The sequence below is a fragment of the Ammospiza caudacuta genome, chromosome 9, assembly GCF_027887145.1.
Source record: "Ammospiza caudacuta isolate bAmmCau1 chromosome 9, bAmmCau1.pri, whole genome shotgun sequence".
Classification (NCBI taxonomy): domain Eukaryota; kingdom Metazoa; phylum Chordata; class Aves; order Passeriformes; family Passerellidae; genus Ammospiza; species Ammospiza caudacuta.
Window position 1 is genome coordinate 6,401,415 of NC_080601.1, and position 24,118 is coordinate 6,425,532.

At 53.0% G+C, this 24,118-nt stretch overlaps 1 protein-coding gene across 1 annotated transcript; it reads right to left on the reverse strand.

Moving 5' to 3' along the window:
• Positions 1-566: 566 nt before the first annotated feature.
• Positions 567-13,604, reverse strand: LOC131561532 (microsomal triglyceride transfer protein-like). Its single transcript, XM_058810852.1, has 18 exons — positions 13,538-13,604; positions 11,009-11,187; positions 9,431-9,574; positions 8,856-8,963; positions 8,196-8,312; positions 7,258-7,397; positions 7,027-7,180; positions 6,702-6,859; positions 6,328-6,493; positions 5,252-5,359; positions 4,927-5,139; positions 4,616-4,830; positions 3,938-4,035; positions 3,171-3,292; positions 2,448-2,675; positions 2,047-2,171; positions 1,667-1,837; positions 567-725 (listed from the first exon to the last, which is right to left on the reverse strand). The coding sequence occupies exons 1-18, from the start codon at positions 13,602-13,604 to the stop codon at positions 578-580; spliced, it is 2,661 nt and encodes an 886-aa protein (XP_058666835.1). The 3' UTR covers positions 567-577.
• Between the last annotated feature and the right edge of the window lie 10,514 nt (positions 13,605-24,118).

Here is a 24,118-nt window from a genome sequence, read left to right on the forward strand (position 1 = left end):
ATTCCTCTTTTCTTTCCTAAAAAGCTTGTTTTGTAGCACACACACGACAAAAAAAGGGCTAAAAAGACTTCCAAGGCACATTATTATCAGGAAGGAATGGAGAAATTCTGCTTTTCCTCACCAGCCCTCTGATCCTGGAGGTGTTGGGTGGTGGTGGATGACAACAACTCAGCTTGGGCAAGGAAGGTCATTTATTCCCTCCAATGGGGACTTCCAGCTGGCTGCAGATGTGTCCCCTCCTGACAGCTTTGGTAAACTGGGAGAAAACTCAGCATTTTGGGGTGCAGTCCTCCAGGAGGGTTTCTTGGGCTCTCAGGAACTCATGCACTTGCAAAACAAGGCTGTTTTTCATGAGGAAAAGCTTGGCTTCCAGCAAGGCCCTGCCCCAAGAAAGGTAGGAGTCCAGGAGAGGGAAATCTCAGCCTTTGGGGTGTGAGGGCAGGTTTGGGGGCACGGGGTGTGTCTGTTCTTCAGCAGCTCCTCTTGTCCTTCCTCATCATCCTTCTGGTGCCCTTATTGCAGCATTCTCCTCATTCAAAGGTGGTTGTGGAGGAGAATCTCAAGGTGCTCTGGCTCCCTATTCCTTTTCTGCAGCCAGCAGGAGGTTGCAGACCCCGGAGTTGGTTTGGTGCAGGGCAAATTCCCTCCCGGGCACGGCGCCGCGCCGGCCCCTCCGAGCGGTGCTGCTCCGGCTCCCGGCAGACTGGGACACTGAGAGCACTTCCCTGTGGGACAGAGGGACAGCAGCACGGGCAGGAGCCTCTGGTGGGGGTGGTGGATCTCACCCTTCTCCTCCCAGCCACCGTCTCCTGATGGTCTCATGTGTCACTATAGGACACGGAACAACACGAGCGCACACACCGCTGCTCTCAAGGTGAGGAAAAGGGAAATTTATTTTCTGACTCCAACATTTATAGATTTCTAAAAGTGACAGTGGATTGGAGGGTGACAGTGCCACCTCTCCAATGACATTGGACAAACCAACAGTCTATCAAATTTGTCCTCTTCTATAAAAGAATGCAAAAAAATCAGTTATTTACAGAAAGTGTGTGAGAAAGTTTGCTACAAGAACGTCAACATCAGAAGGCTTAGAGAATCTTAAAAAATCAGAGCAACACTTATGGATGATTGTCGCAGATATCTTTTCATGAAAAATCATTTCCTTAGGACTTCTCCTCCTGAGAAAATGAGAGGCCTCAGGAACAAAATGTAAACATTGATTATCTGCTGCTGTGGAATGCAACAGGTGGATCTGTGATTGGCCCATATTGGATGTTTGTAATTAATGGCCAATCACAGTCAGCTGGCTCAGACAGAGAGTCCCAGACAGCTGCCTTTGTTATCATTCTGTCTTTTTCTGTTCTTAGCTTAGCTAGCCTTCTGATAAAATCCTTGCTTCTACTCTTTTAGTATAGTTTTAATGTAATGTATATCATAAAATAATAAATCAAGCCTTCTGAAACATGGAGTGAGATCCTCGTCTCTTCCCTCATCCTCAGACCCCTGTGAACACCATCACAGATGATGCTTCCACCCATATCAGGAACTTGTGGTGCCCTTCCCTCATCCCTATCAATTCCCACCCAATAAGTGCAACCATTAATCCTCTCCTCTTCCCTCCTTTCTCTCAAGCCCACCAGGATGTTTCTGCAGGATCTGGTGCTACCTGTATGGGACCTGCTCCTCTCTCAGCTGCAGGCACATGAGCACGGGGCTGCTGGAAAACCTCAGCTTGGTGTCAAAGTGGATGGAGGTCTCCACCTCTGTCTGGCTCCTCAGGCTGGCTTGGAGCAAAGGGGAATCCAGTTCTGCCTGGAAATCCATGGCAAGGCTTCCCCTGGGAGACAGAAGCACGAAGAGTCTGGTCACAGAGCAATGGCCTGAGCTGGGCACCAAACAACTCCATGAACACCTCAGTTAGAGGTCTGGCCATGGAAAATGTCTGTGTAAGCACCAGGAAAGGCTGGACCCACCAGGAGAAGAGCAGGGAGCAGTGGAAATCCACCCTTGCCCCCCAGGTATTCCCATTCCCAGAGCCAGGCTGACCTGGCATTGACGCTGGTTTTCAGCTCCTGCTCCCAAATGCTCATGTCCATGTCAGCTGAGATGTCCAGCCCCAGCCCACCCTGGAGTCTGACGGTCACTTGGAGGCCAGACTGCAGAGGAATGACCTGGAAGATGGAAAAGGCAGAGCTCCCTGTGGCCAGGCCCTGCTCCTGGATGAGTGCTGGCACCAGCAGGGCCTTGTGGCTGCTGGGAATGTCCATCCCAACCCTGCACCTCAGCCACGGGTCTCCCATGGCAGAGCAAGCCATCCCACTGCTTTACCAACCCCAAGACACATCTGGCAGTGCCACCTCACTCTCAGATCTGTGTCTGTGGTGTGCAACATCCACAGGCTCAGTTGGGATGTGCAGACAGGCCACTGCTTCCTCCCCAGCCAGTACCTGGTGATGGTCCATCAGCAGGAGGTTCCCCCTGACCACACTGGTGGGCTCTGCACTGGTCAGCAGGACCTTGCCCATCAGGTCTGTGTATCCCTGGAAGAAGACAATTGGCCGCAGCTGGACGTCAAAGAAGGTGGCTGCCATCCCAGCCATGAGCTCTGGCTCCTCCTCTCCTTCCGAGAGGTTTTCTCCCATCATCGACTCCATCCCTTGTGCTTCAAAGGTCACCTGGAAGACAGAAGTGGACAGGAACAGGACATCAGTGATGGAGTGACTTGGGTGAGGCATCCAAGCCATCCCTGAGGTGCCACTGAGGCATCCAAGCCATCCCTGAGCACCCTGAGGCATCCAAATCATCCCTGAGCACCCTGAGGTGCCAGTGTGACATCCAAGCCATCCCCGAGCACTCCAAGGTACCTGTGTGACATCCAAGCCATCCCTGAGCACTCTGAGGTGCCACTGAGGCATCCAAACCTTCCCTGAGCACCCTGAGGTACCAGTGTTCCATCCTCTGGTTTTTGGGGAGCAGGGGGCTCCCCTCTCCAGAGCAGGAGTCTGGTTTCACACCGGTGATTTGGGAATTTGCCTTTTTCTGACACAGGACGTGCTGAGCGCAGAGGTGAAGCACCACGAGGAGGTGAAGAAGGGACACAGGGACAGCAGTGGCACCCCTGGGTTGTGCTGTCACCCCCCTGCAGCCCCCAGCCCCTCTCTCAGTGGCACCTGAGCTGCACGGAGCCGCTGGCCGTGGCTGAGCAGGGAGAAGTCGGAGACGCTCTTCCTCAGGAATCCACCCTCCAAAAACAGCAGGTCCAGCCCAAAAGTGGAGGTCAGGTCCTGGGTGACTGAAGGGCAGAGAGATGCCCATGAGCACCCCTGGGTGTCTGGTGGAAGGGGTGCTAACAGGATGATCTTTAAGGTCCCCTCCAACCCAAACCTGTGGCACCACTCTGCATCTTCTCCTTTCATTCTTGCAACACTCAAATGATTCAGCATTGCAAGGTTGTTTTTTTTTTTTTTTTCTCCCTGGCTATTCCACCTTCACTGACCCTCTGCAAGGCCAGACTGAGTTAATTTGAAGAGGGGCAGAAATGAGGGGTGAAGAATTCAGCAGATATTTAGCAAGTGCTGCTTTTTGCAGTCTCTGAAATTTGATTCTTTCTTTTAAATCTCAGTGCAAGAATCCTCCTCTCTGGAGATCCTATTAAAAATACCAAAGGAACTTGTCAGGGAAAGCATGGAAACTCCCACCAGCAACCTGCTGTTGGTTTCATTTCCAGCTGAAGTCCCTCTTTCAAACCAGCAAGATTTGGCAAAAGTTTGTGTTAGAGAAGGGCATGTTCATATCTCTGGTACTGGGGGACGTTCTCAGAAACCTCCCTGAGATTTTGGGGCATTCTACAGACCTGGATCCTCCTCTGGAGCTGCCTTTTCCCACCAACCCCTCCTTTAACCCTCTGAGGGGACCAAGGTGTCCCTTGTACTGTCACCTGCCAGAGGTCCTGAGAAAGAGGAGGAGATGCCAACTTTGGAGAAGAAGTTGTAATTGTTGATCCGTGGGTCTGCCATGATGTCTTTCAGTATCTTCCTGGAAAAGAGAGGGAAAGGATGTGTCAGCACTGGGAGGGAGGGAAGGCAAGGGGTCAGTGGTCACCACAGAAGGAAATATAATTTGCCAAAGTGTTTCTCATGGTCACTGACTGCCCAGAAAATTGTGAGTAAAAAAATGAAAGCATTAGACATGGGCTACCCTGGAGTTTCCTTTTCCTCTGGCTTATTAGGATAAACCAGGCAGATATTTTTGTGCAGCTTTTGCTTAGCTCTGAAAAATGTGAGTGCTTGGTTTGTTCTGTGCAGACAGGAAGATTATTGCAGGCACAAATTGTGCACTGCCCTGGGAGCCAGAGCTTCAGCCTCCAAGGACTCTGCTGAACCCACAAGCCTGGGTCCTGCTGCCATGGGGCAGGATGACAAAATCAGGTTCTGCCTGGCTGTGTGACATCTGCATCACTTTGGTTACTCCAGGGATATCCAGGCAGCCCCCATGAAGTGATGTCAGCACAGTTTAAAGATATATTGGTCCAAACCCCAGAGCTGGATTGAGGAGGAGGAGGAGAAAAAGGGGATGCAGAGCAGAGGGAAAATGTCCCTGTGCCCTCAAGCCCCACCTTGCCAGGTGGTGGTGGTCACGCAGGCTGTTCTGCACCTTCAGCAGCAGGAACGTGGCCACCTCTGTCTCCATCTCGGTGGTGGCCAGCAGGATGTTGATGACATCCATGGGCAGGGGGTGGTTATCCAGGAGGATTTCTGCAGCTGCCAGGCGACAGGTTTTGTCATAACTCTTCCTCTTCTGGTGGAAAATCCTCCTCATCACTTGCTTCACCTGATGGGAAGGGGTAATTAAAAGTGAAGGGCACCCCAGCAGCTTGGCTTTGAGTGGGGAGGGGAGCAGCAAGCCTCACACAACCTGCTCTCCTACCTTGCTGGAGATGTGGGGAGCGGGGAATCGCTGCAGGGCAGAGGTGGCCGCGGTGGTGACAGCCGTGGGACCGCCCTCAGCGTGCTCCAGGAGGGTGGGGATGGTCTCAGGGAGCCTTGCATTGCCCAGGGCCAGCAGGGAAATGACCACCCTGGGCTCCTCCTGGGCACCTCTGAGCCCCCCAAGGATGGTTTCCACCCCACGCTCCACCACCTGCTTGGGATTTGCAGGAGGAGAGGAGAGTGAGGGACAGGAGATATCCTGGGCACCCTGGAATTGGGGGGTGTCCCAAAAAGCCAAGTGTGAGGGACTGCAGAGGACCCACCTGCAGCCCACAGAGCTTCTGCTGGCACAGCTTGCCCACCAGAGAGCCCACAGCAACTACTCCTGTCTCCCAGATCTCAGGTGCCAGCTGCCTCCCATCCAGCTTGTCCTGGGCATCAGGAAAGGGGTAACAGGAAGCAGGAAAAAAAGAAATTAGGGAGAAAAATAAAAGGAAAAAAAGAGAAGGAGTTTGCTTTACCTGTTATCTCAAGCAAGTCAGGTGTCACTGGCTGGGGGCTGTGTACAAATCACAAACAGGACAGGGCTGCTGTGAAATGTGCCTTGAGCTGTTTTGTTTTCCAGCATCAGTCTCATTACATGGTTATGACAATGGGAAGAGGCCACCAGCTCACATCCCAGGCAGCAGGCCAAAAAACTTAATGTTACAACTTACTTATAAGCTTCTTGACCAATCACAAAAAGCAAAAGCACATTGACAATAGTTCCATCCAACCACTATAAGCACAGGTACCTTTGGTTAACACAATGCTTGCTTATTTCAAATACAATACCTGCTTGTAAGCCTTAAAACACAACGCACAGAGCTCCATTATTAAACTTGATCCTTCCTAATGTCTCACTAGATAAACTTTTCTGTAGCTTAGGGAGTTATTCTAGACAAGTGTTAATACACAGACCATTGTTCTATTTGTCCTTCCTTTTCTACTTTTTCAATAGTTTTTCTGCTGACCATTCTCATGGTTGCTGCTTAGCTCTAATCACAGTTCTGCTGTCTCTGGGGCCTGCCTTTTGCAGCTTCCCCAAAACCCTCTGATTTTGTGGATTCCCACAGTGGGGGAAAACTAGTTCTTACCTGCCTTGAAGGAGGCCATGCATGATTTAATTGGATAAAATGCTCAGGCTCTAAATTGAGATTTTATTATCTTTAATGCACTGATACAAAGCATCTGCTGCTGGATTCTTTTGCTCTGGAAATCATCTACTCCCATCCCACTAAATGCACATGAAACAATCCCATGAGCAGGAAAATCAATTTCTACAGAAAGGTTTCCCTTGTTCCATGGTGTGTATGGATCCATCCCAGGATGGGGAAGAGAGGGAGATGTCCATACTCACCAGGACGAGCTGGAGAAGCTCTCCTGAAGGCCGGGGAGAGAAAGCTGCTGCGTAGAGAAACTTCTCCAGGAGGGATTTGGGCTCCTGGCTGAAATCCAGGAACTCTGAGAGCGCTGCCAAGGAAGCCACCGACTGTGTGGCCACCGCTGCCTCCACCAGGAAGGGGCTGGAGCAGGAGGAGGGAAATCAGCAGAGGCACAGCCCACAAAACCCCTGCAGTGCTTGGACAGGACAGGCATTGGGAGAAGCCAGAGAACACTGCCACTAGCCAGGATGGAGGAGCATGGAGAAGCTGCCATGGAGCAGCACCAACCATCCCCGTCTGTCTTGCCCAGCGCTCGGAATTTTGGAGCCACAGCTCCAGGGGCTCTCACCGTGCCTCCTCGGGGGCTCTCCTCAGCAGCTGCAGCACATCCCTCTTCTTGGCACTGCGCAGCATCTGGATGAACCTCTGGAACTGCCAGGCTGTCGCCACCCTCGAGGTGTCTGTTCTGACTCTCTGCCTGTCCAAAGCCTTCAGGAAGGCTCTCAGCTGCAAAGGTGAGGTTTGTTAGGGGGGATTTAGCCTCTTTCACCATGTTATCACAGGGTAACATTTGCACCAAAGCAGCCCCTCCAAAAGCACCACTGGGGTTTAACCCCAAACCCCACGAGTGCCCAGCCTGAGGGGGAGTTTTGGGGCTCAGCAGCATCACTGACCGACGGGCAGTGGGTGCAGACCCTCCTGAAGGGCAGGCTGGCCGTGCCCAGGGGCTGGGGCCGTGCCCCCGTGCCAGCCAGCACATCCTCAAAGCTCTGTCCAGACACCTCTGCCAGCCCAGGCACTGCAGGAGACACCAGCTGGAGCTGCTGCCTGTGAAGGCAGAAACAGTCAGTGGGAAGTTTTGTGGTTTCCACCCTCCATGGCCAGGGGTTGGGATCATCCCTCACCTTGAGCTGATTTTGATGCCAGAGCGGGATCTCAGGGCTGGAGCCACCACGTGGCTTTCCTCTGCCAGGACTGACTGCAGCAGGCTGTCCCTCACCACATACTGGCTTCTGCTGGAGGGCTGCCACTCCACTCCAAAAATCTTGGGAAAGGAAAGGCAATGAGGAAAAAAGCAACCTTTTGTTCCCCTTGGCCTCTCCCCAGGAGATTTCTCTCTTTACATTAGCAGGAAAAGAACTTTCCAGCCCACCAAGTCACCTACTTCACTTGCAAAATGTAGGAAAGGAAAATCCATAAGAGCCCACCTTCTTCCCAGGTATGGGAGAAGGCACCTCCAGATGAGGAGCAGCAAGGGGATGCTCCCAGCCATGGCTGATGCAGGCAGAGAGAGGGGTGACACCACAGGTACTTGCACAACAAGGAGGTCTTGAGACCCCTGCCAGGGCCCCTGGGATCTCCATGGGAATGTCCATTTTTATACTGAATTCAGTAGAATTTGTATATTTTCAAAAAACCCCTTAAATTTTGGTTATGGCGGGTATGACTGCATCAAGACCCACAGGATTTCCTCTGTTTATGTCAGGGTCGAGCACAGGCTACTGCTTTCAGCAAAACAGAATCCTGTCAAAATAATCCCCCATGCAACGAGACCCAGAAACCATCCCTGCATCTGCAGCTTCCCAAGCAAGATCAGCTGACAGCTCAGAACTGATAACAAGAGTGGGGATGGGGTGACCCAGAGCACCTTTGCTGCTCCTTCCCATCTCGAGACCCTCCTGAGGGATGCTGGTGCATCCCACTTTGGGGATGGGTCTAAGAGTCCCATCCCAAGCTGCTGCAGAAGGCTGAAGCCAGCTGGGAATGGAAATCCAAGCCCACCTGCCAAAGGATTTTAGGGGTGGCCCTGCTGAGCCCCCCACAGCGAGAGCAATGGACTTGCTTTGTTCATGGAGGTGAATCCAGACTTTGGCTTCGAGCAGCTGAGGAGATCTTTGGTCTTGGTGATGGAATGGTTGGACACGGTGTAGGAGACCTGGCAGCTTCCAGAGGCATCTTCCTGAAAACAAACAGGAGTGACCACGAGAGTTAAACACTCTGTGGAGAGGACAGACACAAAGGCCAACCCAGCAAAAAGAACAGCAGCTAAAATCCAGAATGTGGGACAAATCAGAGGGTGGTTGGACAGCTCCAAGTCCATCTTTGTAAATTCAGGCTCTAAATTAAGATTTAATTAAGCACCCCTGTGACTGCATTTGGGCTTCTGAGGTTATTTCATGTTGTTCACAGGTCATTCCAGCTGGCTGCTGGCAAAGCAAATCCTGTTGGCAGGAATGCTTGTGGAGTTTTTTCTCTGCTGTTCCTACCGTTCAGGGAAAGGCTGTGATTTTGTAAGGGGTGCCAATTGCTGAAAATTGGATTATTTTATTTTAACTCTTCTGCCTTTCCAAGAGTCATCCTTGCTCAGACCCTGGTTGGAGTAGCAGACCCAATGTTATTTATCCTGGATTTTGCCCCCTCTGCTGAAGCTCGTGGGCTGGCTGGGCTCCAGGGCCAGCTCTCCTGGTGCATCTCTGGGTTTTGGTCCCAGCTCTGGACCTACCTCCACTGTGGTGCCGGCATGGGGCTGAAGCTGGAACAGACTGGTGATGCCTCGTTTCAGGTTGGAGATCAGGATGTTTTCTGCTTCATTCCCGTAGAAAGCTTTGACCTGGGAGGGCAGGAGGGGGTGCCTGGCTGAGGGGACATCTCTGGGGTCCCTGCAGGCTCCCTGCTGCCTTCCCTGACAAAAGGGAACCTGAGAACACCCTGCAGACCCCTGAGGAATTTTCTCAAGGAGGCCCTTATCCCTCAATAGCTTGAGGTCTGTGAATGCAGGAACACAAAATTTCCCTTTCCTTCCCACCCTGGGGTTCCACAGCCTCAGAGGAGAAGGCCAGAAAGGAGCTTATATCCCATGGTTAGGGCTGAAGAGCTTTAACATGGGATTCTGCAGCTCCAGCTGAGTCCTTCTGGAGCACAGGACTCCTTGTAGGGTCCAACATTGGCCATTTCCTTCTGCTCTGAAATCAGAGGTGGAGCAGGAGCTCCCATGGGCCTCATAGCCCAGAAAATCTAGGATGAGGACAGGAATGCTTTGCAGAGGGCATGAACATGCCCAGGAGGTGTCCAGCTGACCTTGCCACTGCTCCAGGAGATGAACACTGGCTGCTGGAGCTCTGCCTGTGCCTCTGGGCTCAGAGCAATCTCTACAGGGGAGCCTCCGCTGCTGTCCTGGCTCCTCTGCTCCTCTGGCTGGTGTTGGGCCTTCAGGTCATGGATCTACAACAGCAGAAGATGCAGAAAGCAGTGACCAAGTGTCTGCTCTGAGGCTGGTGTGCATTTCCCCTGCAGGCAGTGAATTTGGTCAGAGAGGTCATTTTTCAGCTGTCATGGGCTAGAAACAGAAGGGGTTGTGTGGAAACCCAGAGCAGTGGGAATATTTCTCTGTGTGCTCTGGGGTGCCCTGACCCCCAGGGCAGCCCTGACTTTGACCCTCATTCATGGAGAAAGTTTCCTACACTCCAGAATAGACTGGAACCCACAAAAGTGTGCAACAGATTATAGAGAACAGTGTAGGTGTATCACTTGGTGAGAAATTGAGGTTTTGGGATTTTTAGTGTGCTGTGGATGGAAGCAAGATGGGGGGCACAGGGTGTCATCCTGGGTTTCTTCTTCATGGTGCTTCTTCCTCCTTCTCCATGGGTTTGGGTGGCATTTTGTAACTGGGTGGAAAAGTCCCCATTGCAGCTCTTTGGGATCAGCTATTGGGTTAAAAGGGAAAATAATCCAGGTGTCAGTTCTTAATTTGATAGTTTAGTCTTAAAAGCCCTTGGAACAAGAGATTGTTGGCCATTTGGTGCCTTCTAATGAAAAGCTGCCTGTCACTGTGATATTTTCTGAAAAATCCCTTCAGGATTTTTCTCCTGAGAGGCTGAGAAGCCTCAGAAAAGAAATGTAAACAATAATTATCTGATTGCTTGGAATGTGGTCTGGAGGTTGCTGACCAACAGGTGCATCTTGGATTGGTTCCATATGAATTGTTTTTACTTAATGACCAATCCCAGCCAGCTGTGTTGGACTCTCTGAGTCTGCCATGAGTTTTATTATTCATTCTTGTCAAGCCTCCTGATGTCTCCTTTCTCTCTTTCTTTAGTATAGTGTATGAGGATGTTAAAGAAGGAAGGCGTGAGAGAAGAAGCGGAACAAAGAGAGAGGGACAAAGAGGTGCAATATCAGTCTTCTAAGAACTTGGAGTCAGATTCTCATCTCTCACCTCATCCTGGTGACCCACAACACCACAACAATTGGTGACCACCGTAGCCAAACTCACAGCAGTGAGACTGTTTTACTGGTAAGAAATAATAAACACCTGAGTCTGAACATGAGCTACTCTCTCAAGTGCCTTCAATCCAGACCCAGAAAAACCAACAGGGTTTCAGCTCCTGGGGTGTTTCCAGCAGGAACCCCTGGCTGGGATGGCTGTACACCCCCGTACAGGAACACCTGGCTGGGATGGCTGTACACCCCTGTACAGGAACCCCTGGCTGGGATGGCTGTAGCACCCCTGTACAGGAACCCCTGGCTGGGATGGCTGTACACCCCTGTACAGGAACACCTGGCTGGGATGGCTGTACACCCCTGTACACACCTGCAGCTCCTGGGGTGTTCCCAGCAGGAATTCCTAGCTGGGATGGCTGTAACCCCTGTACCCACCTGCAGCTGGAGCAGCTCCTCCCCGCCTGGGTCCCTCCAGAGCTGCTGCAGACAGATCAGTGCCTCAGCCTGCAGCCGGGCTCCCCACGGGGATGGTGTGGAGGTGTGCTGCAGCTGCACAGCCAGGGAGTACTGGTACTGATACAGGCTCCTGGGATGGAAAGAAGGCAGCAGATTCCCTGGGGAAAGATGGAAGTGTTGGAGGGAAGCAGTCATGTGTTGTTATCTTGTTGTTGTTACCGTAACTCTAAAGTCCCATACCTTCTGGGTGATAGTTCTTGGGGGCAGCTCTTCACAACAGCATTGCTTCTTCATCAGGGCTCCTCCAAGGCTCTCCGTGACTGGCCAACCCACCCCCTTTTATCCCAGTGATCTTCATTAGCCACAGCTGCCGCCCAATTAAGGACATCTCAGCTGCAGAACAACTAGGACTGGGGCAAGGCCACTTATACAATACATAGATTTTACTAGGACTGCTACTGTATTTCCCCCTTTCCTTTTACTTACAGATATTCAAATACAATACAGATATTAAAGTACAATACATACATTTCCCCATGACTCAAAGGCCATGTACAACACACACAGCTCCTTGCTCAAAGGCCACATTCTCACAGCTCCTGGTTGTCACAGCTCCTCGACTCAAAGGCCATGTTTCCTTTACAGCTCTTGGCTGTGCTGTCTTCTATCACGTCTTCTTGTTGTTATATTTCTGGAGTCCCAGCACTCAGGCCGCCACAGCTGCCGCCCATTAAGGACATCACAGCTGCAGAACAACTAGGATTGGGGCAAGGGCACTTATACAATACATAGATTTTACTAGGACTCCTACTATAGTCATGGATTGTGGATGCTGAGAGAGCAAGGGATCATTCCCCAGGCATCGTCCTGGGAAAAGCTGTGAGAAGCTCAGAGAGAGGAATCAAAACAATTCTTATCTTAAGGTTTTGCAGCTGGTGTTTTGAGCAGTTGTTTTTCATGAGCTGTTTAGAATGGTGGTCCCTTGTGGCAGCAGCTCTATGGCCACAGAGAGCAGGCACAGGCTTTCCCAGGCATTTATCCCTGGGGAAGGCTGAGAAAAAGCTCAGAGACAGAATTGAAACAATTCTTATCTCCACCTGCTACACCTGTTACTAAACATATATAGAATGTGTTATAGAGATTTATTTACCAAAGAGTAATAGTGTTTTAATTAGTTAGCCAAAAGGTCAAAGCTGTATCAAACAAACTAAAGAAAGTTACGAGTTTCTTAAAATTATAATAATAATATAGTATAAAAACATAAAACAGTAGTTTAACCTTCTACATCCTAGAGTCAATACTAATTACACCCACATCAGAGAAACCCCTACAATAGCAGTTCCTTAATTAACCTATTGGGTGACATGTGTTATTAAAAACCAATCAGGTTCTGGATGAATTATGTTGGTTATAAATATCACGAGACTGTAATAAAGTAAGTGTTTGGTCTTCTGGTCAGTATGGAGTTGTGTCACTTCCACAGCTGTTCCTGACTCGATGGTGACAATGGATCACCTCCACCCCAGAGGGCACCTGGACTCGCAGTGCTGATGACCTGGGTCACTGCACCCCCTGGGAGGGCAGGCTAGCTGATGGAAAGGTTTTCCTGGGCAAATATTTGTGCCTGTGGTTTGGATATTTGGGTGATCTCCAGGCTGACAGCTGATTCCTGCTTGTGTTTCCAGCCCTGCCTCAGAAAGGATGGCTGGAGCAGCAGCTCTGCCTGGGCACTTGTAGAAATGCCCAAGAAACACACTTTAATCCTGAAGGGAGGTTTCCTGAGCATGCCCATGGACAGGGGGGATATCTCCAGTGCCTTTTCAGCTCTGGGCATTAACTGGGGTACAATCAACACTTTTAGGGGAGAAAAGAAGCAGAATTCTTCATCTTAGGAGTTTTCCATTTGGAACTTCTAACTCCTAATTAAATCACTGTCTCCGTGCTAAGGCAAAATGAAGTTGGTGGGACAGCATTAGTTCAAAAATCCCTGCTTTAATCTTTTTTTTCTAGATTTATTTGAAGTCCCTTCTCTTGCTCATATACAAGTGTGATTGAAGGGGGGGTGGTTGCCTTTGCCATGACAAAAGCAGTCAGATCTGTTTTCTGAAGTCACTTGAAATTCTCTGGCAAATTTGATGCACTTGCTGGACTTCTGAAATGTTTTACTGCTTTTCTGCTTTTAACAACAAATGAATCAATGGAAATCCAGCTCAGTCCCTGGGGCTTTCCTCTGTGAGACAGACTGAGGAGTTTTCACAGTTCTGCACTCTGTGCAGTTTAAAAAGCTCCAGCTCTCTGATTTTCCCCATTTCCATTATGGAAAGGACTTCCAAAATCCCCAAAATTTTCCAGTCTCAGGAGATGCTCACACTGTGTGCAGTTTGCCAGAGTCTGTTCCCTGCTTGGCTGCAGCCTGGGAGGATAAATGCTGGGATGAGCATCTCACCTCTCCGGGCATCCGGACCCCATCGAGTCCCTGGTCCCAAACCAGCCCAAAGCCTCTCTTACCTTTTGCTGCTCTCAGGAGGGAAAAGCAAAGCAGGCACAAGCATCCCCACAGTGCCTGTGGGTCCATGCTGGGCTCCAGGGCCCATCCAGAGGGCAGGAGCAGGGAAGGGAGGGGGCCGGGAGAGAGGAACCGCACAGCAAAAGTGCCAAGATCAGCAGTGCCGGGCGATGGGGCCCGACCTGCTCCTGTCCCCGCCTCACCCAAGGAGAGGGAAATAATTAAACCTTTGTACCAACCCCCAGCAGCCGCGGAGGGTTTGGAAATCAGCTGGGGCTCGCCAAAGGCCGGCGGGAGGGGAGGAAAGCTGGGAGAAAAAGAGCAGCCAGAAGCATTGAGGGGAGGAGGAATTGTCAGTTTGTCCTGATACGGGAGGGGGATGCTCAGAAAGCTGCTCTGTCTTTTGGAGATCTGTCTCTTCCCATCACAGGATAGAAAACAGTTCCTTTCAACAGAAAAGCCCCAGAAGGGGGAAGGGGGAAACAGCTTTTCCATCCTTTTAGCTGGAGACTGGGATTTGCAGCCTGGAGGCTCAAGTTACTTAAAGGGCCAGGCTGGAGGGGACGGGGAGCACTGCTACCCCCAGACAGAAATGGGAAAGGCTTGGGAAATCCATCTCTAAACCGCTTGGCCCACTGACCATACAGCATTTTTATTAGTGCATGAACCCTCTGATTGCTGAGTTTAATTGTTTTCTAAAGACACCACAGTAAGGGCTGCTGATGCAGATCAGGGTCCTGGGAAGGCTTTTTGCTAAAAAGAATGGGGGGGTGGAAGAGGGGGGCACTCCATGTGTCATTGTGGAAGTGATCTGCACATTGCAGTGGGATCAGAACCCCAGGACTTTGGTGTGTTGGCATTTTCAAGGGCAAGTCTCCCAGCTCTGCATCACCACTGGGCTTTTGGGCCTCTACTGTAATCAGAAAATGAAAGCAGATCCAGCTGAGAGAAATCTGGGAAAATTCCAGTTATAGCTTTCCCATTTGTGGTGTCTTCACTTGGTCTTTTGTGGTCTTTATGGACAAATGCCCCATATTTAATTTGAATAATATAATTCTCTTCAGTATTTTCATTTAGCTTTCCTAGACTCATAGAATGGTTTGAGGTAGAAGGGACCTTAAAGAGCATTTTCTCTCAACCCCCTGGGAAGGGCAGAGAAGCCCATGGCCCAGAGCAGCTGTGGCTGCCCCTGGATCCCTGCAAGTGTCCAAGTCCAGGCTGGACAGGGCTTGGAGCACCCTGAGATTGTGGAAATTGTCGCTGCCCATGGCAGGGGGTTGGAATTGGGTGATTTTTAAGGTTCCTTCCAACACAAACCATGTTGTGGCTCTGGGGGATCTGTGCTCTGCAGTGCAGTGAGAGCAAAGCACACTTCTCAGAGCATGAAAACTTCCTGCTGAGCACAGGAAGCCTTAGCTGTTTATCCAGCATGGGGGAAAAGGAAATATTTCAGGGTGAGGTGGTTGTGGAGGGTCTGAGCCCTGAAGGTGAGGTCCCAGAATGTTTGCTGGCTGCAGCTCAACAAAATACCTGGAGAGGAAAGGCAAACAGAAATAGCCTGTGAAAAAAACCTGCTGATAAAGAGGCCTCAAAGTGGAGCTGAACTTTGGCAAGTTGGTTGTTTAGGTCTGGCTGCCAAGACTTTCCAGGGTTGGGATGTGAAAAACTGGGAGAAAAACTGGTTTTTCTTTCTCCAAACCTGCTTCTTCCTTCTGTCACTGAGAGATTCTGTGAAAAAGAATAAAGCAGAAGAAGCCAGAGGGAGGTAAAAGCTTTGTGAAGCATTCTTCTCAAATCCATCTGGGGTTGCCATGCTCTTGGAAAGGTGCCTCATGGAACTTTGGACACCTGTGGGTGTTCAGATGGATGGTTCTAAAGTCAGTGCTGCTGGAATGCTGGGTGCTCCCCCAGCCCCTCGTGTACCACTCCAGTGTGAGCTCCCACTTCTGTCCAGTGAAGGGCCCTGGCTGCTGGGCCACCAGGGGGGATCCTGGCTGCAGGGCCTGGTGTGGCAGCTCTGAAACCCACGGGCAGAGCAGGGCAGGGCAGAGCAGGGGCACTCAGAGTGCCCAGGTCAGCGTGCCCAGGCCAGAGAGGCACACAGGGACCTCACCACCCCGAGCTGTGACATCAGGCTGGACTTTGGCAAAGGGTGGCCAGGCTGCACTCGCCTGGATGGAAGCCACAGGGGCTGCTGCATCACAGCCTGCAAACCCCAATTTCCTCCTCTTCCAAATGACCTTCAGCTCCAAAAGTCCCCCCACCCCATCCCCAGCACCTTCTCCTGCCTTGCCACCTCCCTTTTTGCCATTGCAGTGGCAGGGAAAGCCCTGACTCTACCAACAAGCTCCATCAATCCTTCCCTCGAAGAGAAAAACTGAAGGGGGATGAGCAGCTCCCACATGATTGTACTGGTGGCACTCAAAGGTCTCCAAAATCCCTGAACAGAGAGATTTCCTGGGGCTGTGTGGGTCAAGAGGCCCCAGGTGTGACCAGTGAGCACCTGAGGGCCCTAATGAGCTTTAATGACCCTAATGAGCCTCAGCTGGGGTCTCCTTAGGAGATGATTTCTACTCCTGCAAAGCAGCCAATCCCCTGCCTTGTGAGCAAGGGGAAAATATGACTGGTGATTGTGTGAACTGGTTAAAACCCACACAATTTTAGGAAAAAAATCAATTCTGCTCAGTTAATTTTGGAGTTTGAAAGGTTTGGTGGTATATAAATATATATTTACAGGCCTGGTTTTGGACCAGACACACACACACACACATCTATCTATCTGTCTATCTATCTATCTATCTATCTATATCTATATGCATATATATATGTGTGTGTATGCATGTATATATATATATACACACATGTATGTGTGTGTGTATATCTATATATGTAATTTTTAAGCCAGCCCACCTGAGCTGGTCTGTAAGGCAGAAATGCCCTTTCTTTCCCACCTGTATGTTTTTAGGCAGTTGTTCAGCAATTTCCTATGCAAGCACACAGCTATGGATTTTGTGGAGGAAAGCAGCCCACACTGGGGATGAGGCTGTGCTGAGATGTATAAAAAGAGCTACTCCCCCCCAGCCCTGTGAGCCCCCACTTGCAAGGAGCTGTCTGAGTGCTTTGTGTTTCATTGTCTGGAGGTTGCCAGGCTGCGCTTTCCAGGACAGCCTCCCTTTTGTCCTCCTTTTTCTTTATTTTTCTCCTTCCCTCTGCCTGGAACAAGCTGTGGAAAAGCCCCTGGCCTGGCTGGCTCCCAATGAGCTGTTGCTTGCTAAAGAGATGGGGTCAGGGAAAGGGGGAAAGTCTGAGCACAACAAAGGGACAGGAGCTGGGTTTGCATCTCAATCTGAGGCATCTCAAAGCCTGATAAGCTGAAAGAAAGACTTTCCTGTGTTAATGCACAATGATAATTTTGAGCAATTTTTGGAAAATGAGGCTGGGATCAACCTGGGGATGTTGTCTGGCCCAGTTCCCCGAGCCTGGTTTTGGCATGGGGAATGGATGACTGGCTCTTTGCAGAGAGCTGCTGCTGATAGAGATTTCACAGTTTCTCCTGTGAATTTATCCCAGTACTTTGCTACAATAAAGAAATCTCCTCTTTCTACAGCTTCCCTCTATTACCTTTACAGTCAGCCCCAGCTGAGTGAGAATGTAGTCACAGCCTTTTCTTTCCTCCTCCCTTCTTTTCTCATTTTCAATTTCAAGAGGTCTCAGGTGTCTCCCTTTTTCCTTCCTCTCTCACCTTCCAGGTCCTGTTTCCCACACATTGCTCTTTCCTTATAAAACCCTTGATAACCCACTCCTCACTTAAGGCTTTGTTGGCTCCTTGTTTTTCTGCTTTCTGGCTGCTGGGGGTGAAGGTCTGCCTTTGAGGAGCACACCCTGCTCTCTCTGCTCCAGACACCAGCCTTGCAGTTATCCCAATGTCCTGCTGCTGAGGGCTCCCTTAGGCTCTTGCTGAAATGAAAAATATCAAGGAAGCTTTTCCTTTCTTGAGATTAGAATGGTTTCTGCAAGTCCTTGAGGTGTGACCATGATGGTTAAAACTCCACTGCGCAAATGAAGGTTTTCCCCTCCTTTCCCCCTCTCCATGCTCCATCCTCACCCTTACTTTGTCATCTCAACAACTGCTAAGGAAACCTTTCTCATCTTGTCAATTGGCAATGCAACTGCTCTTTAATTCAGTTGTAAAATAGGCTTTAAGTCATGCTTTGCCCATGCTATTGATTTGCATTTTGGATGAAGTTGTTGGTGCTTAACAAGCTCTGTGCTGCTTTAAAGCCTTTCTGCAAGGCTCAAAGAATGACCCTGGCAGGAAGTGCAGGAGCGTTGTGCACTCCTTGTTTAGAAATGGAGGGCATCAAACCAGGTTCCTTTAAAAGGCATTTTAAGTGAAATTAAGGCCCTGGAATTCCTTTGGGCAATGGTGCATTTAGGATAGAGCCACAGTGCCAGAAGCTGTTTGTCTGATGGTCAGTTCATGCTCTGGTCAGTGCAGGGCAGCCCCTCAAGAAATGCATGAGCCAAAGCCAGCAAGGAGAGGGAAAGAGCCGAGCTGAGCTGAGAGAGCTGGAGAGATGAAATGGCACAGATGTGCCTGGAGCATGGCCCTCCCCAGCAGCTTTGCTTACAGTTCAGTGTTCAAAAAGCTGAAAGCTGATGCTCAGGACTTTGGGATCTGGCTTGGAACTGCAGAGGGGATGAGCTCCCTTACTGGAACCCAGGCACTGGAGTGCCACAAACCTGCAGCCAGATTGCTTCTCATTCAGCTTGAATTCAGTGTTCTATTAGTTTTGGGCTTTTATTCAGTATTCCTAGAGATGCTACAAGTGAAAGAAGATAACAGAAATAGGCTGGAGCACCACTGGCACAGTAATAGATATTTTACTCTTCCTCTTTTCCTTTTCAAAATATATGTAGACAACACGAACTTTTAAACACTGTTGTTTGGGAGAAACGCTCTTTTTCCCTTTCTTTGGAAGACTTATGCAAGTCCTGAGACCCTGGGCCAATGTTCCCTGCATTTTATTTATGTTTTCACAATTAAACAAGGGGCAGATAACATTGTCAAGGAAGATACAACTCAGGAGCTCCCTGGGCAGCAGCCTCCAAACTCTGGGTGATGCCAAGAGCAGTAGGGTGTGAAGGCTGCTTTCCAGTGTGAGATTAATCCAGAATAACCTGCTCACTGACATCAAAGTCACTGCTTAGAAGCCACTAGTTTTTTCCCGAGGTGCGGGAGCTGGAGTATTTGACAGAGCCTGGGCAGAATGATGAAGAATATTCCTGTCAGATTTCTGCTTCTCTCCTTGTGCCAGCAAGAGGAACCCATCCTCGTTAAGGGTTTTGTTCCTGTGTGACAGTGTGTAGTTTCTCCAGCCGGGTTTGCTCTCCTGACAGCTCCAGTCTCGCCTCTCCAAGAGCAGAGCACGCTGTGCCCCCAGGGCTTTGCCGCTGGCAGCACTGGGAGAGATCCTGGGAACACTGGGAGGGAACTGGGAGCACAGGGAATGCCAGGAGGGAACTGGGAGGGAGAGTGGGAGCAGCACTGGGAGTGAGCAGGAAGGAGCACTGGCAGGGATATCAGGAGCCCTGGGAAGGAACAGCGCTCCCAGCTCCTGCCCAGTGCTCTCCCCATCCCTGCCGGGGCTCGCCAGGAAGAGGGAAACTGGCAGGGAACTGGGAGGGAACTGCTCAGCACTGTGCGAGGGGCAGCAGCCCCAGGGGTGAGCAGTGAGGAGGGGGAAGTGCCCCCAGTCGCTCCCCAGTGCCCCAAAAATGGGATTGAAATGGAGGGGGGAAAGCTTTTCTGTAATTGTGTTTGAACTGGGGAGGATCCCCATTCACCTGTCATTTGAAGGGTCTCAGTTTAGGAAAACACACCTTTTTCGTCATTTTGGGTGTCTCACTAGGCAGGCAATTACCGTTTTCCTTGATTTTCATGTTGAAATGTAAGGAGAATATCTTTATGGTGCTGTTGGAATTGAGGGAAAGAGCCCCATTTTCATCATCTCCTGGTTCAAACTGAGAGCAAACACGGCTGTCCCTGGTCTGCAAAGGCTTCTCTTGAGAGGAACCTCTTGATGTGCCACTGTAAGAGTTCCATCAAAGGGGTCCCTCCATTTGAAGGGACCTTCACTGACAAAATATTTGTCCAAAAGCCCCCAGAAAGGTCTTTCTTGAGGTAAATTGAAGAGGGAAAATGAATTTCCCCTCATTTTAGGAGCCTAAATTGAGGAAAAATCCCCCTTCGTTCACTTTTTATTCAGGATTAAATTGAGGGGAAACCCTCCTTATGATTTAGGGATCTAAATGGAGAGGGACCCTCCGTTCTCCCCTTGATTCAAGGCTTTGAATTGGCGACAAGAGGGAGTTTCCCCTTGGTTTAACCATGGAGCAATTGCAATAGAAGGGTGAGGATGAGCTGGCGCTGCGGGCCGGGCTCAGTTTCTCCCTGGGGACGGCAAACGCCGCCAGGCACCGAGCGATGCCCCCGGCAGTGCCTGTGCCGCGCCCGCCGGATCCAGCAGCGCTGGAAGCTCCAGGAGCAGCTCAGCGCCTGCTCCGCGCTCGGCCCTGCGAGCCCGGCCCGGAGCGGGGGCTCCGGACACATCCCCGTGCTGGGGCAGAGCCGCTGCTCGGCCCGGGGATCCTTTATCCCCTGCTGCGGCTGCCGGGGGCCGAGGGCACAGTCCTGCTTCCGAGGCTGAACCCTGCTGCTTCACCGCTCCTTCTCTTGCCACGATTTGTGTCATAATGAAGTCAAAGAATTCCCCCCAGTCGTGTCCCTTTATACCAGTGACAGGTGAGAGATCTCTGCCTGGCCTTTGCCGATCCTCGAGCCTTTCCTGCTGTGTTCTGTTGCCTGCCCAGGGGAAGGAGCAGAGGCTCAGAGCTGGCCCCGGGCACCTGGCCTGGCCCAGCCCAGCCCAAGAATCCCTGCGAGAATTCACTGTTGAGAGCCCCAGAAGCGGCTTCCCCGGGGCTGCGCTTCTTCCCCAGCTCCAACAGAGTGGGGCCCTTTTTCTTAGCACTCCTTTTTCGGGACAGGAACGTCCGTGTCCCCGCGGCGCGCTACTCGCTGGGCCGCCCCGCTCGCTGCTCCCCTACTGCTCGGTATCGCTGCCGCACTCTGAGGAGCCAAAACCCTCCCACAGCGAGAGCACCGAGCTGCGGCGGCACCAGCCCGAGTGCCCGCGGAGTGTGAGCGCAGAGCGGCACCAGCCCGAGTGCCCGCGGAGTGTGAGCGCAGGGCGGCACCAGCCCGAGTGCCCGCGGAGTCTGGCCAGAAGGGGAAGAGCGGCGGGCGGAGCGCCGGTTTCATTCCGCAGCGGTGGCGGCACCCGGAGCCCGGCGAGGCGGCGGCGGAGCTCGGAGGCGGCTCCAGACCAGGTGGGACTCGCGGTCGGTGCTGCCCCAGCTCGCGGCTCGCTGTGGGGGGGACCGCGGTGAGGGGCGAGGGGGACATGTGGGAAGCCGGCACAAGGAACTCGTGGGAATTGCTGGTACCGGGCACCTGGCCAGGCTCACTCCGAAAATCCCTGCCGCAATTCACTGTTAAGAACCCCAGAAGGGGCTTCCAAGGGGCTACGGTTCTCGACCGGCTTCAACAGAGTGGGGCCCTTTTCCTTAGCAAGTGTTTTGCACCAGCCCGAGTGCCCGCGGAGTCTGACCACAGGGCGGCACCAGCCCGAGTGCCCACGGAGTGTGAGCGCAGGGCGGCACCAGCCCGAGTGCCCGCGGGGTCCGGCCGGGATGGGAAGGGCGGCCGGCGCCGCGTTCGGGTCACTCCACAGCGGTGGCGGCACCCGGAGCCCGGCTCGGGGCTGGCACCGGGCACCTGGCCAGGCTCACTGCAAAAATTCCTGCCTGAATTCACTTTTGGGAGCCCCAGAAGCGGATTTCCTGGCGCTCCCGTTCTCGACCAGCGGCAACAGCACGGGGCCCTTTTCCTTAGCAAGGTTTTTGCAGGACAGGAGTGACCTGACTGCTCCCCTCGTGTGGCTCCTGCTTCCGAATATGCCCCTGACTCTGACTCCCAATGTGGCGCCAGGAGTCACTTTGGTGAAAGAAAACAAATCACTGCGGTGATTTCCATGAGACACCCTGCTCTGCCCTTCCCCCCCAGCTCGCTGCTCCTCTCCCCCACTCGTCGCTGCCCCTCGCTGCTTTCCTGCACGCACATCGGTCAAAACGGCCAAAAGCAGCTCCCGCATCGGCTCTGTGCTGAGGCACCAGCCCGAGTGCCCCCGGCGCCTGATCGCAGAGCGGCACCAGCCGCAGTGCCCGCGGAGTCTGAGTAAATAAAAGAACTGTCAGGTAATTTCCGTGACTCATCCTGCCCGGCCCTGCTCTGCCGTTCTGCCCTCTCGCTTGCTGTTCCCCTTCGGGCTGTCGTCACCGTCCCTCGCTGCTTTCCCGCATGCTGATTTGTGAAATCGGCTAAACGCTGCTCAAACACCTCCCTCGGCACCCAGTGGCAACATCTCGAGTGCCCGGGGAGCAGAGGCAGCGGCGGAGCCCGGAGGCGGCTCCAGCCCAGGTGGGACCCGCGGTCGGTGCTGCCCCAGCTCGGGGCTCGCTGTGGGGGGGGCCGCGGTGAGGGCCGGGGGGGACATGGGGGAAGCCGGCACAAGGAACTCGTGGGAATTGCTGGCACCGGGCACCTGGCCAGGCTCACTCCGAAAATGCCTGCCGTAATTCACTCTTGAGAGCCCCAGAAGGGGCTTCCAAGGGGCTACGGTTCTCGACCGGCTTCAACAGAGTGGGGCCCTTTTTCTTAGCAAGGCTTTTGCACCAGCCCGAGTGCCCGCGGAGTGTGAGCGCAGAGCGGCACCAGCCCGAGTGCCCGCGGGCTCTGACCGGGATGGGAGGGGCGGCGGGCGGAGCGCTCGTTTCCTTCAGCAGCGGTGGCGGCACCCGGAGCCCGGCGAGGCGGCGGCGGAGCTCGGGGGCGGCTCCAGCCCAGCTGCGAACCGCGGTCGGTGCTGCCCCAGCCCCCGGAGGCTGCGCTTGTCTCCGCACCTGCTGCCGCACCTCTGGGCAGCGGCGACAGCGCAGCCACAGCTGCCACCGCCCTCCTGAGACCCCGCATGGCCGGCATCAGCAGTGACCTCTCATCGTGTCCCTTTCAGGGTGCCATCAGCGCGGCTGGAAAGCTGTTCCCGAGGCCGAGCTCCCAAAGGATCTGCTTGCAGCACTCCTGATGTCTCCGCAGCAAGGTGCTGTTTGTTCTGGGCAGAGAGATGCCGGCTGTGAGCAGGAGAAGAGTGAATTCTGCTCCATTTGTGGAGTTGTGAATGGGCCCCAGCATCTCCAGGAGGGACCAGCTGCCGCACTTCCAGACTTGCCTCGGGCCCAAGAAGCCTCTTGGCATAAGCAGGGGGATGCCACTTGTGAGCGTGCAGTGAGTGCAGATGTGGAGAATGGATTCTGCACCAAAAATGGGAGTGTGAGGGAGCCCCTGGCTCCCCAGGGAACACCAGCAACCAACAATGAATGCAAAAGGAACCTCAGAAGATTCCTGGGTGAGTGCAGGGTCTCCCTGTGGTCTAAAGGCTGGGGACAGTGTCCCCTCCCAAGGCCAGGGCTGGCAGGTGTGTGGCTGTTTCCCGATGTCTGGAAGAGGCGTCGTGCTCTGCTGGGCCCCATCCGTGGCTGGAAGCAAGAGCCCCAGCTGCCCCCAAGGCTGTGCAGTTCTCCTGCTGCAGCCTGTGCCCACAGCTGTGTCCCTGCCTGTGCCCACAGCTGTGTCCCTGCCTGTGGCCAGGCTCTTGGCTCTCTGGCTGCCACCTGAGGGAGGCCCACACTGCCTCAGGGCTCCCTGCTCTGCTCCCTGGCCATGGGCTGAGCAGATTGCAGGGCTGGCTCTGCTTCTGGCAGCCAGCAGCTCTTTCCTGCTCCAGGTGAACGGTTCAGGTGCCATCCCGTGGGCACAGCGGTGCTGATTCTGCTGCTCCTGGTGCTGGTGCTGGCTTTGGGGGCGGCCTTGGCTGTGCTGGCAGGTAAGGGAGGGGCAGCAGCCTGGGCCCAGCCCCTCGGGGCAGAGCGGGCTCCCTGCTCCCTGCACAGGGGAATCCTCAGAGCTTCTCCTCTTCCCCCTGCAGCACCACAGGTTCCAGTCACACCTGCCACTCCGCCGTCTCTTCTGGGCTGTCCCCATGGCTGGGTTGGGTACAATGGGGTCTGCTACTACTTGTCACGGGATTACAGCACGTGGGAGCAGGGTCAGGAACGGTGCTCCGAGCTCAATGCCTCCCTGGCCATTGCCAAGGATGAGGAGGCCATGGTGAGTGAGGGGCTGCGGGCGCTGTGGGGTGGCTGAGGGCAGCCTGGGGGCGCTCCTGGGCCGGGCTCGGTGCTCGCAGGGCCGGGGCTGCAGCCCTGGGCCGGGGCCTGGCAGGGAAGGAGCCCCGGCGTGCGGGGGCAGCCCCGGGCACGTGTCCCCCCGAGGGGCCGGGGCAGCTCCCACTCCTCTCTCCTGGGCAGGATTTGCTTTCCCGCCTCTGTGGGAATTTCGGTTACTGGCTCGGGCTGCGCAGACGGGGCGAGCGCCTGCACTGGGGGGACGGCAGCAGCTACAG